The sequence below is a fragment of the Oncorhynchus tshawytscha genome, linkage group LG12, assembly GCF_018296145.1.
Source record: "Oncorhynchus tshawytscha isolate Ot180627B linkage group LG12, Otsh_v2.0, whole genome shotgun sequence".
NCBI classification, from domain to species: Eukaryota; Metazoa; Chordata; class Actinopteri; order Salmoniformes; family Salmonidae; genus Oncorhynchus; species Oncorhynchus tshawytscha.
In genome coordinates, this window is record NC_056440.1 from 65818089 (window position 1) to 65830123 (window position 12035).

General features: G+C 46.0%; 1 protein-coding gene across 3 annotated transcripts in view; it reads right to left on the bottom strand.

The window, feature by feature from the left end:
* LOC112264199 (centrosome-associated protein CEP250) overlaps nt 1-12035 on the bottom strand; it is a 220402-nt gene that overhangs the window by 41674 nt on the left and 166693 nt on the right. For all 3 annotated transcript variants that reach the window (XM_042330938.1, XM_042330937.1, XM_042330939.1), the window contains exons 14-15: nt 3158-3304; nt 2045-2137 (exon numbers count right to left, since the gene is read on the bottom strand). In XM_042330938.1, the coding sequence (XP_042186872.1) occupies nt 2045-2137; nt 3158-3304 (240 nt within the window). The remainder of the gene's footprint in view (nt 1-2044; nt 2138-3157; nt 3305-12035) is intronic.

Below are 12035 nucleotides of genomic sequence, written 5' to 3' on the forward strand. Positions count from 1 at the left end.
CTGCTCTTTTGCACACCAGCATTTCTACTTGCACATCATCATCTACACATCTATCACTCCAGTGTTAATTTGCTAAATTGTAATTACTTCGCTACTATGGCCTATTTATTAACTTATCTCCTCACACCATTTGCACACACGGTATATAGACTTTATGTTTTTCTATTGTGTTATTGACTGTACGCTTGTTTATTCCATGTGTAACTCTGTGTTGTTGTTTGTGTCACATTGCTTTGTTTTATCTTGGCCAGGTCGCAGTTGTAAATGAGAACTTGTTCTCAACTAGCCTACCTGGTTAAATAAAGGTGAAAAAAAGAAAAGAAAAGTGGTCTGAGTGGGGAGGGGGAACTGAAAACATGCTGTTATTGGCAGAGAGGTTTGGAACTCCTTGTTATTGGCCTATTAACTAATTAACTGCCCAGTGATGTCAACAGGAAAGCCAAAACTTCACCCATGCAAAACCTGCTGATTAGAAGGTATTGTGTAGATTGTTATTTCCTGATTCTGGTTGGAAATACAATGATCACATTTACAGAGTTTTTCCACACATGTACAGTGTTCGTTCATCAGCTGTTGCACAATGTGATACAAAAAACGTTCACATTCTCAATAGTCTCCTGACATTCAACAACAGGTCCAGATGAATAACTAATGCTGCTATCTAGTCCTACTGAGTGGTTGGACCTCCCCCCACCCCCCTCGCTCTCCTCACTAGACCTGGAGTGAGAAGCATCTGAATCCTTAATAAGACAAAGTGCCTCTCCTTTCTTTCCTTGACCTCTTCAGGAATACCTCTTTAAATATTAAGAGAGAACAGCAAAAACTTACAGCAGGAGTAAAAAGTGCTGAAATATTGGTGCTGTGGCTGGGCAGTTTGGGAGAGGTAATGCAGAGGAGAGGTAATGCAGGGGAGAGGTAATGCAGGGGAGAGGTAAAGCGGGGGAGAGGGATGGCGGGGGTGAGGGAGGGCGAGTTCGAGGCAGGGTGGGAGTGAGGGAGGGCAGGAGTGAGGGATGGAGGGGGCGAGGGTGTGTGTGGAGGAGAAGAGGGGGAAGCGATAGCGATATAGACCTCCCAGGACAGGAGAGGCTGACGCAGGTACCTCAGGCCCCTGGGGCCCCCAGGCTGTATTAACAGTGGCCCCTGGCAGGGAGGTGACATTCAGCTGTACTGGAACCTGGCAGGGAGGTGACATTCAGCTGTACTGGAACTCTGGCAGTTAGGGAAATGAAAGACTTGCCTGATGGAAATACTGAGTGGAGGCCTTAGAGAGCGCTTTACGGTAAACAGCAGATATAGAGCAAGGAAAGACTTGCCTGATGGAAATGAAATCTTCAGAAACTTTTTAAGTGATAGTTCAATCAGAGTGTGAACATCTTGAGAGTCGGAGGGCAGAGAATGGCACATGAACCCAGTCTGGGTGGGATTGCTCTTATAGAGGTGACCTCTCTTCTTCCAGATCCAAGGAGGATGACATCACTCTTGACCTCTTCTCTCGCAACACAAATACCCTGTATCTGAATGCAACATTCCTCCCCAGGGACACAAAGATGTAATATTTTTCCCCCCCTCCCCCGGGATGAAAAGAGGCTTTAACCCACGCCTTGAAGGTAGCATAGCTGCGCCTCATCTTAAAGCAGATGTCTTTTTTTCCTCAATAGCTCAGGGTCGGCAGTGGCAAGGCACGTGGCCCCACAGCAGTTGCAGTCTTTTGTGGAGCCTCTCTTTGAGCTCAATGAATGGAAGGGATGTGCAGTCCAGCCAGGCAGTATGAAGAATGAGCAGTTGAAGGTACTGGACTGTACACATGTGTGTTTATATGAGTAGGGTTACTGTTTTTCATTGAGCAAAGGAAGGTTGTTATAGACAGTGTGTGTGTAATGTCACATGCACAAGTACAGTGAAATGCCTTTCTCGTAAGCTCTCTGTGTGTGTGTGTGTGTGTGTGTGTGTGTGTGTGTGTGTGTGTGTGTGTGTGTGTGTGTGTGTGTGTGTGTGTGTGTGTGCGTTACTGATGCTGTCAATAGACAGAACACCCAATTACCTTTTTTCCCATCTCCTGTCTCTCATTCTTCAGTCTGTCCACCTCCCTCTGCAGCTCACCAAACAGCTCTTCCTTCTGTTGCTGTGCCTGCCTCTGCTCAAAACACACAAATGCCCACACACACACGCACACACCCGGAGGGCAGAGGTGAGGCACACATGGGAGAGGGAAGTGTCTGTTTTTAAAGGTGTCAGCAGAGACATTTGCATTATGCATATCACACCTCTGAAATGATCCATTAGCAGGTTAGAGCGTGAGAGCTGCTAAATCAGCTGACAGGACACTACGCCAGCACAGACAATATCCTCTACTTTCACTGCCAAATGAGAGGGAGTGTTTGTCCCTACGGAGCAGAGACAGAGAGGGTCGCTGGTCCAGAGAGAAGTCCCTGTAGGACCAGACCCCCTCTGCTGTCCCCAGAGAAAGAAAGAGAAGCAAGCGAGACAGACACAGCGAGAGAGAGAGAGAGAGAGAGAGAGAGAGAGAGAGAGAAAGGGAGGGACATGGAGAGAAAGAGAACACTCAGCCTCTCCTCAACACCCCCTTGCACATCCAGACACTGATTTATAATTTTAATATCTCTAATTTCCACAGCAGCGGCCGCTTTCCAAATGTCATTTTCCAATTTATGTCAAACCGTGTGACCATTTTTCTTAATACGGCTTATGACAAGCCTGGTCGCCAGGCAGATATGCAATTCAGATTGAGTGTTTTACAGGCGCGGGAGCCATCAGGCTGGGGTGTTTGTGTGTTTATCTTTATCAGTGCCCGTTCAATAATTTTGAGGGGGTAGACCGAGAGCGCCATACACAAGGGAAAATGTGGTTTTACGGGGATGGCTGCAGGGAACAAAATAATAATTCTGTCATAAATCGAATAATTACAGTTACCATAATGAGAATTATGATGGTGGTAATGATAATGTATTAAAATATGTATTAACACTAAGAGCCTGAAATGGAATGTGGGATGGCTTCACAGTCATTATATGAATATTTATGCTAATTAAAACAGGGCCTCCCCTTTTATGTACCACTATATCTCAGTGCTAATCGTCTGAGTGGAACACAATGGGGATCGTTGCGGAGGGGCAGGATGCAGTTCGGGGCTCACCCTGAGGATGGCGCTGTGGAGCTCCTCTCTGGCATGGCCCAGCTGGCCCTGCAGGGCAGATGTCTCTCTCTCCCACTCCATCTCTCGTCCATGTAGCTCAGCCAATGACCTCTGAAGCCTCTGCACCTCAGCACTCCTGTCCTGCAGCTAGAGGACATAGAAAGGAGAATAATGTTAATCACACACATACACACACACACACAATTTTTGCTCAAGAGAGGTAAGGTATGGTCACACATCCTGGTCGCAACCACAAGCAACAGCATCCTGCTAAACTAAAGGTTTGACAACAAGCAGCTCATCAGACTTGAGAACATCATCAGACTAGAAAACATGTTGGGTAGTTCCTCACAAGACTATTCATTTGGCTATAAAACTCCATACGATCCATATGTTTGAGAGGTCTGGATGTTGGCACTGAGTTCCAGCTCTCTCTGTGGGTGTTGGCTGGCTCTGTGATGTAGCTGTGACTCTCCATTCAACTGGCTGCTGACAGGCCTGAGAGACGGGCAGGCTGGCCTACGGCAGGCCCTAATAGCCCATAATGATCACTGGGAATTTATTCAATGAGGAATTCATTCCTGGCTGGGGCCCGTGTGTGTGGCTGGCCTGTCCATGGCTGTACACTACGGAGCGGTCTGGTATGACATAGCGAGTGTCGCCCCACTGCTCCTCCCTCCGCCAACCGCCTATTGACTCGCCAGCGCATGTTCCCCACCCTCAAAAAATGGATAGAAATAACAGGAACAAGTTGTCGGAAATGAAATTTCAATTCATCCAGTCCCTTTATACACTGGTGCGGGTAGCCTGCCGTCGAGAGGGAGGGATCAATAGTGTTTAGACAGCAGAGCAGATTTTCTAAGCGCCGGATCAATAGGAAAGAGAGAGGGGAAAATACCCGGCTTTTCTTTGGGTGTTGTAGTAAATACGAACAAATCAGTGGCCTTAGGCTAAATGGATTGACCAGCTGTTTCCAACTTCTGTGCTGTAAATAAAGATCTCTTCTGGAGTCTCTGACGGAGGCCCAAAGCCACCAACAGCACTAGGCTGCCTCAGACACACACCTGACAGGACAAGGGGAGCAGGGGACATAGGGACATGGGGGATCTATAGAGAGGATTCAAGGCCAGGGGGCCTGGAGCAACTAGGACTAATAAAATGCTGCTAGAAGAGCTACCCTCCGTAGGACAGGTGAAACAAAAGGGTTCCCAGAGCTAATCAGACGGGCCAGTGAAATCATGGAGGGCGATATACACTGCTCAAAAAAATAAAGGGAACACTAAAATAACACATCCTAGATCTGAATGAATGAAATATTTTTATTAAATACTTTTTTCTTTACATAGTTGAATGTGCTGACAACAAAATCACACAAAAATGATCAATGGAAATCAAATTTATCAACCCATGGAGGTCTGGATTTGGAGTTACACTCAAAATTAAAGTGGAAAACCACACTACAGGCTGATCCAACTTTGAAGTCAAAATGAGGCTCAGTAGTGTGTGTGGCCTCCACATGCCTGTATGACCTCCCTACAACGCCTGGGCATGATCCTGATGAGGTGGCGGATGGTCTCCTGAGGGATGCCCTCCCAGACCTGGACTAAAGCATCCGCCAACTCCTGGACAGTCTGTGGTGCAACGTGGCGTTGGTGGATGGAGCGAGACATGATGTCCCAGATGTGCTCAATTGGATTCAGGTCTGGGGAACGGGCGGGCCAGTCCATAGCATCAATGCCTTCCTCTTGCAGGAACTGCTGACACATTCCAGCCACATGAGGTCTAGAATTGTCTTGCATTAGGAGGAACCCAGGGCCAACCGCACCAGCATATGGTCTCACAAGGGATCTCTGAGGATCTTCTGAGGATCCTCAAGGGATCTTCTGAGGATCTCATCTCGGTACCTAATGGCAGTCAGGCTACCTCTGGCGAGCACATGGAGGGCTGTGCGGCCCCCCCAAAGAAATGCCACCCCACACCATGTCTGACCCATCGCCAAACCGGTCATGCTGGAGGATGTTGCAGGCAGCAGAACGTTCTCCACAGCGTCTCCAGACTCTGTCACATGTGCTCAGTGTGAACCTGCTTTCATCTGTGAAGAGCACAGGACGCCAGTGGCGAATTTGCCAATCTTGGTGTTCTCTGGCATATGCCAAACGTCCTGCACGGTGTTGGGCTGTAAGCACAACCCCCACCTGTGGACGTCGGGCCCTCATACCACCCTCATGGAGTCTGTTCCTGACCGTTTGAGCAGACACATGCACATTTGTGGCCTCCTGGAGGTCATTTTGCAGGGCTCTGGCAGTGCTCCTCCTGCTCCTCCTTGCACAAAGGCGGAGGTAGCGGTCCTGCTGCTGGGTTGTTGCCCTCCTACGTCCTCCTCCACGTCTCCTGATGTACTGGCCTGTCTCCTGGTAGCGCCTCCATGCTCTGGACACTACGCTGACAGACACAGCAAACCTTCTTGCCACATTTTGCATTGATGTGCCATCCTGGATGAGCTGCACTACCTGAGCCACTTGTGTGGGTTGTAGACTCCGTCTCATGCTACCACTAGAGGGAAAGCACCGCCAGCATTCAAAAGTGACCAAAACATCAGCCAGGAAGCATAGGAACTGAGAAGTGGTCTGTGGTCACCACCTGCAGAACCACTCCTTTATTGGGGGTGTCTTGCTAATTGCCTATAATTTCCACCTGTTGACTATTCCATTTGCACAACAGCATGTGAAATTGATTGTCAATCAGTGTTGCTTCCTAAGTGGACAGTTTGATTTCACAGAAGTGTGATTGACTTGGAGTTACATTGTGTTGTTTAAGTGTTCCCTTTATTTTTTTGAGTAGTGTATTTTGATGATGTGTATTTTAGTATGTCTGTGACCTTATCTACTGAAAACTCTGAAAATGCCACAACAAAGAGATGGATGTTTTTCAGCTTTTCGTAAGAGAAGAATCCGATAAATAAACTTGATTCACGATAGGTCACAAAAGATGACTTTTTGGCTAACTTAAAAATAGTCATTAGGTGAACAGTCGTTTGACATTGTGGAGTGTGGCAGGTCAGATATGTCAGCCAGAGTACTGGGCTAATCAGAGTTGAGCATCCTGACAGGATGACTGATCACATGGTGTGTTCCCCTCACCTCTAGACTTATTAAAGAAAAACACCACCTGCCAAGCTCGCCTAGACCCACACCACTCATTGGTCAACCGCCCTGGAAAATGTTAAATTCATCACCAAGTCCTCACCCCAAACAAAACACACATTGGACGACCAAACAATAAAATAACCCCTGGTCATTCCTGATTGCCTACAAACACAGTGAAACGACACATTCAAAGAAAACGAGCGTGTTAAAGGATGGCTGTTGACTCTAGCTGCAGGATGGGGGGGTGAAGGAGTGGGGGCTGAGGAATGATTGGCTTGGCTGTGCTTGGACACTAAGACAGGGATTGACTAAACCCCCCTCATGGTCTCCTCCCTGGTGGGGGTGCTGCTGATGGAAGAGGGTTACAGCAACAGAGGCATACCGGTACCTCTGTGCTGCTGGTCTGGTCCAGCGGTCCATCCATTACTGGAACACACACTCACTAAGTGATTTATAATTGCCCTCATTCTGCCACTCTGTCAGGGAGAATGCCGGTGACATGAAAGGGCTCCGCTCTGCATATCAGCTGACAGACAACCTGGAGTTTGGTGACGCTGTGGAGGCTGCAACACTCCAGACTAACTGATCCCAGACAGACACAAACCTCCAATTACACACTCATATGCACACTGGATGGATCTTTATCTCCAAACAAATAGAACAGAGTAGAGAGTCATCAGCCATGTTGTGTGATTGATTTAGAGGCCATTTAACACAATAATCTATATGTTAAATGTGTACATTATATTTGTTGTTCAATATGTCTGGTGGGCTGTGTGTGTGTTTGTGTGTGAGTTCCTAAGCTCTCTCCTCTCTCTGCGGTAAAGGTCACTGTAGATTGGGCATTTAAAGCTTCTGGTGGCTGAGCCAAGGAACCTGCCCACGTTAGATCTCAACTCATTGCCTTCCCAGGCACATTACCTTAATGATGCTATTCCTCACACCTCCATCTCGGCAGGTGGGGAGATACAGAAATGAGAAAGGCAGTAAAGACATTCTAATGTCCTTCCCAGCCATTCAATTCCGGCTCTCTCTGCCTGCATCCACACAAAGGAGCAGTGAAGCAATACTCCTTGTTTTTCCCTCAACAACCAACCAAGCTATATATGTAGATACAAAAGCTGTATGCAGAAACTGCCATTAAACATTTATATTGCAGGTTTCCCGAAATCCTTGCTCTATTTTTGTTCAGTAATAGGATTGTTTTTTAAAATATTAAAACTGTTGGTCTTGACAAATGGTAAAGCCTGCCTATTCTGCTCCTTCCTGGCGCCTGATCAAAACCCATTTACTCCACCGGGGGGATTGAACGAGACGTCTGATCGTTAACCCCGTCTCACCCTCTGTCGAGGCCTCACCCATGGGGGAGATGTTTACTGCCTGTTGTGTCAGCTGTTCACCCCCAAGATGTCAGCCCTGCATCTCAGTCTCAGCGGCCCTGGGTGGGTGCACCCTGTACACTGCACAGTCCCAGCTCCTTCTCACACGCCCTGCTGTTCAGTCTATGCGGTCTTTGATGCCACATGTCAAAAAGCGCACCCCATCTTCTTCTCCCTCCGCCCCTCACCCATCATCTCAGCGATTAAGCGTTTATTATTTTCATTAGTGCTTTTCATTTTACACTTAGATGAAGCTAATTAAGTAGTGTATTTGTTAGCAGAAATGCTGCAGTCACTGTTCTAAGATGTACTGGGTGTTTGTCTGCTGGGACAGGCTACATAAGTAAGAAGGGGTTACTGTGCTAAGCTAGGCAGGTAAAAGTCACAAAGCTTTAAATAGTACTGAATATCTCCTCATTCTCGAGAGAAAAGATCTTGACTGCTTTTTAAATATGTAATGGCAATTTAATTGCTGATGAAATCTAGGCATTTTCTCCATATTGTCTATGAAAGCTCACCTCAGGGTTGAGCTGAGGAGGTTCTCAGAGAGTGGTCATTAACGTGGTCACGTCCCTAAAGACCATCTGATCCACACTGTGGCCTGTCTGTGTAAGCCGTTTCCCCTCTCTGTCTTTGAGGTATCCGGGGCGGAGGGGGAGACAGGGGCTGTTGAGAGTGTTTATGTTGCGGATCTGGACACAGGCTTCTAATGTGTAACACAGGACACTCCAGTATGCAGATGCCCCGGGCTATTCTCTAAGTGGTCTTTAATTTGAAAACACAGGTACCCTCCAGGGGATGGGGTGGGCCTGCTGATGCAGGATGGGGGGCAAGAGCCCTGCTCAGAGCCCCATGCAACGCTCAGAATAATATATCCATACATCATCAGTCCGTGTCAGACTTTGATTCACGGCAGAGGACTTGCCGAAACCACTGTGGTATTAGCTTTAATAATGCAAGCTGGGGTTAGGCGCTTACTCTTTTCTGACAAATATGGGCAAATCAATTAATTCCACTGACACTCTCCCAAAGCACATATATAAATCCAACATGGACGCTTGCTTTTGTGTTTTTGTTTTATCAAGCAAAGCAAGCAAGAATAACTTCACGTTTTTTATGTCCTAATTCTAAAATAACCCAAGAGGATAAGGCATTTGTTATCGTTATAAACACATTTTTAAAGTAGATATTGACTTTAAAAATCTCAAATGAGGTCTGGAACACTTTGATGAGAAAATATGTTTTATATGCTAGTGCATTATGAGAATCATTCAAAGCAGCAGGACGTGATAATATGACACATATTGACCAAGTCCAGAATGCACTCAATGCACCTAACATAACAAGCACACTAATATCCCCACCTAGAAAACCTCCTACACACAACACTTTAATTATGCACATAGAACATATCCAACATCTTGTCAATAGTCTCATATCAGTAAACAAATGCTACCACAGCAAATTTAAAAAATGCATTGTTCTTATTCACATTTGTAGCTGGCTTTCACAGCTCGCTGTCAATTTCAAGCTATACAGTGAGAACGAGACTGTTTTTTGTGTATGGTGTTTTGCCATGAAAACTTTTACATGTTTCCAATCTCAGAGGAGAAGACTATTGACTTCAGGTGCTTAACATGATAGTGGTGACCTTGGTAAAGAGCACCAGCGGGCCCCTCTCTCTCTCTCTCTGTCTTTGTCTCTATCGGTCTCTCGCTCTGTCTTTGTCTCTATTGGTCTCTCTCTCTCTCTCTCTCTTTGTCTTGGTCTCTCTCTGTCTTTCTCTCTGTCTGTCTGTCTCTATTGGTCTCTCTCTCTGTCTTTGTCTCTGTTTCTATCGGTCTCTCTCTCTCTTTGTCTCTGTCTCTCTCTGTCTGTCTTTGTCTCTGTCTTTATCGGTCTCTCTCTCTCGGCCAATAATGAACACAGCGCCGTGACAAAGGCCATTACATTTGCTGGTCTTATCAATACTTCTAAAAGCAGAACATCAATAGTTGTGAGGGGCACAGGATGTTTCGGCTAGTGAGACACAGTCTTGTAGAACTGATTAAGCTGAGAGATGCTCACCAGAGAGGTGACATGGAGGAGAGGGTGACCCAATTAAAACAATGGAAATTCAGACTCCACTGCCAGTCACACAGGCAATGAGCTAAAGCCCGTGAGACAAAAGGGAACAAGCTTTATCAGTCCCAAAAAAGCCCTGTCCCCACATTAATATTCTATCCTAATGAAACCTTTCTATATTTCTTCATCGCTCTACACTTGTCTGTCAGTCGTTTGGCTCATAAATATTGTCTTATTATTATCATCATCGTAATTTCTTCCCTGATACACTGGAAAATTCTGTGGCAATTATCGAAGTGACAGGTGAAACAGGAACGAGCGGAAAAATAAATGAAGGGTTGCCATGACGACGCGACCAGTGAGAGGAGAGGGAATCAGATGTGCGTATGTGTGGGCGTGCGTGTTGGTCACGTGACCCAGCCAGCCTCGGCTGCACAGCGCTACATTGAAGCCCCGCAGACCAAAGGACACTTAACCTCAATAGCTGGCAGCAATCGGAGGCCCATTTATTAGCTATTTCTGTCTAAAGGTCAGGGTGGCTATATGTCTGGGGCTGGGGCTCCAAGCAGGCAGGATGCTCTGCTCTTCTCTCCCCAAAGACAGGCTCTGTGGGCTGGGCTAGAGTCAGGCACCGGGGCAGGCCACTGTGCTGTGGCATATTTACAGCCTGCATTTAAAGCATATGACAGTGTTATACCATAGCTGGGCTACAGCTGACCATATGGTCAGGTGGAATATATACGCTCATGAACAGACAAACGCACACATCTGCGGTACAGGACAGCCTGCTACAGTGATATGCAGTGAGACAACAGGGTTGAGGAGGGCGAGATGTTGAACATGACAGAGACAGATTGAAGTGGCTTGTGAAAGAGCAAGGATGAGAGCCAGCTGCCTAAGGGTGCTGTTAGGAGTTGAATTATGGATCATTGTCATCCATATAATGAATGTATATGTTCATTAACATGACAAACCCATGGCTGTCTGTGTGAACGGTCTCCGTCCATCTGTGATCTCCCCCCTTATTATGAAAACAATACCCGATGCACAGACCATTGTTAATATTTGAGCAGGTGTAAAATGGAATTGGAAACTAAATTACTTGGTTCAGATGTTAATTATGAAACACCTTGCACAAATATATCTAGATTGCGCCAAATATATCTAGATTGCGCCAAATATATCTAGATTGCGTAAAGAGATGGCTGGTTGATTCAAATTGGTTCAAACACATTGTAACTGGGTGACCCATAAAGCAGCTAAATGTCCGTTTACAGTATGATCAGATGAAATAGAGGTGTTTTAGTGGGACGCTCGAAGGATAGAATCTACCTTTAGGATCTAAAACCATATTCTACAGATCTGAACACAGTACACAAAATATACACCAATATATAGTGAATACAGTGAAAGGTCACATAAACAAACTTCCATATAGACAAAGACTTTGTGGAGGAGTATTTTTCTTCCAACCACAATTACCACTAATTAGCATTGACTTAAAAACGCAAAACAACAACATACCAAAACAATTCTGTCGATTCTGACACCGGAGCGAATGGAGAAGCTTAAAATATATATATATATATATATTAAAAAAACAATTCAAACGAGCGGGAGAAATGCTTTCATCCCACTGCAGCAATTATGGATCTAATCAGAGCCGTCTGCATGAAGGTACCGCTCTCCTATCTCGCTCCCATTTGCATCATAACACAGCGTGCAATATTAATTTCCGAGTTTACTGCTTATTGGAAGAGCAAAGTATGAAAAGGCATTAAGGGCTGCAAATGGGAAAGCTATTTGCTGTCACACGGATTCGGCTCTATTAAAAAGAAAAATCTTGTTAACTGTTTGGAATTAGAGTCATTTGGCAAAAGGCATTCTGCCGCACTCCACTAAAATACGTAATTATGCTTCTCTTCTTTCTCCCCCCTATTTCTCTTTCATTTGCACAAGCGTGGGAGGCAAGAAGGGTGGATGGGGTTTGAGGGCATCAGGGGTGAGTAAGTGGAAGCAAAGGTAATTAAAGTTGGTGGCTATCTGTTTGGTTAATGCAAGGAGCAGGACAACAGGAACAGAGCCACACACACACACACACACACACACACACACACACACACACACACACACACACACACACACACACACACACACACACACACACACACACACACACACACACACACACACACACACACACACACACACACACACACACACACACAAACAAACAAACAAACAAACAAACAAGCAAACACACACACAGGCTGGGGGGTTGAAGGAGGG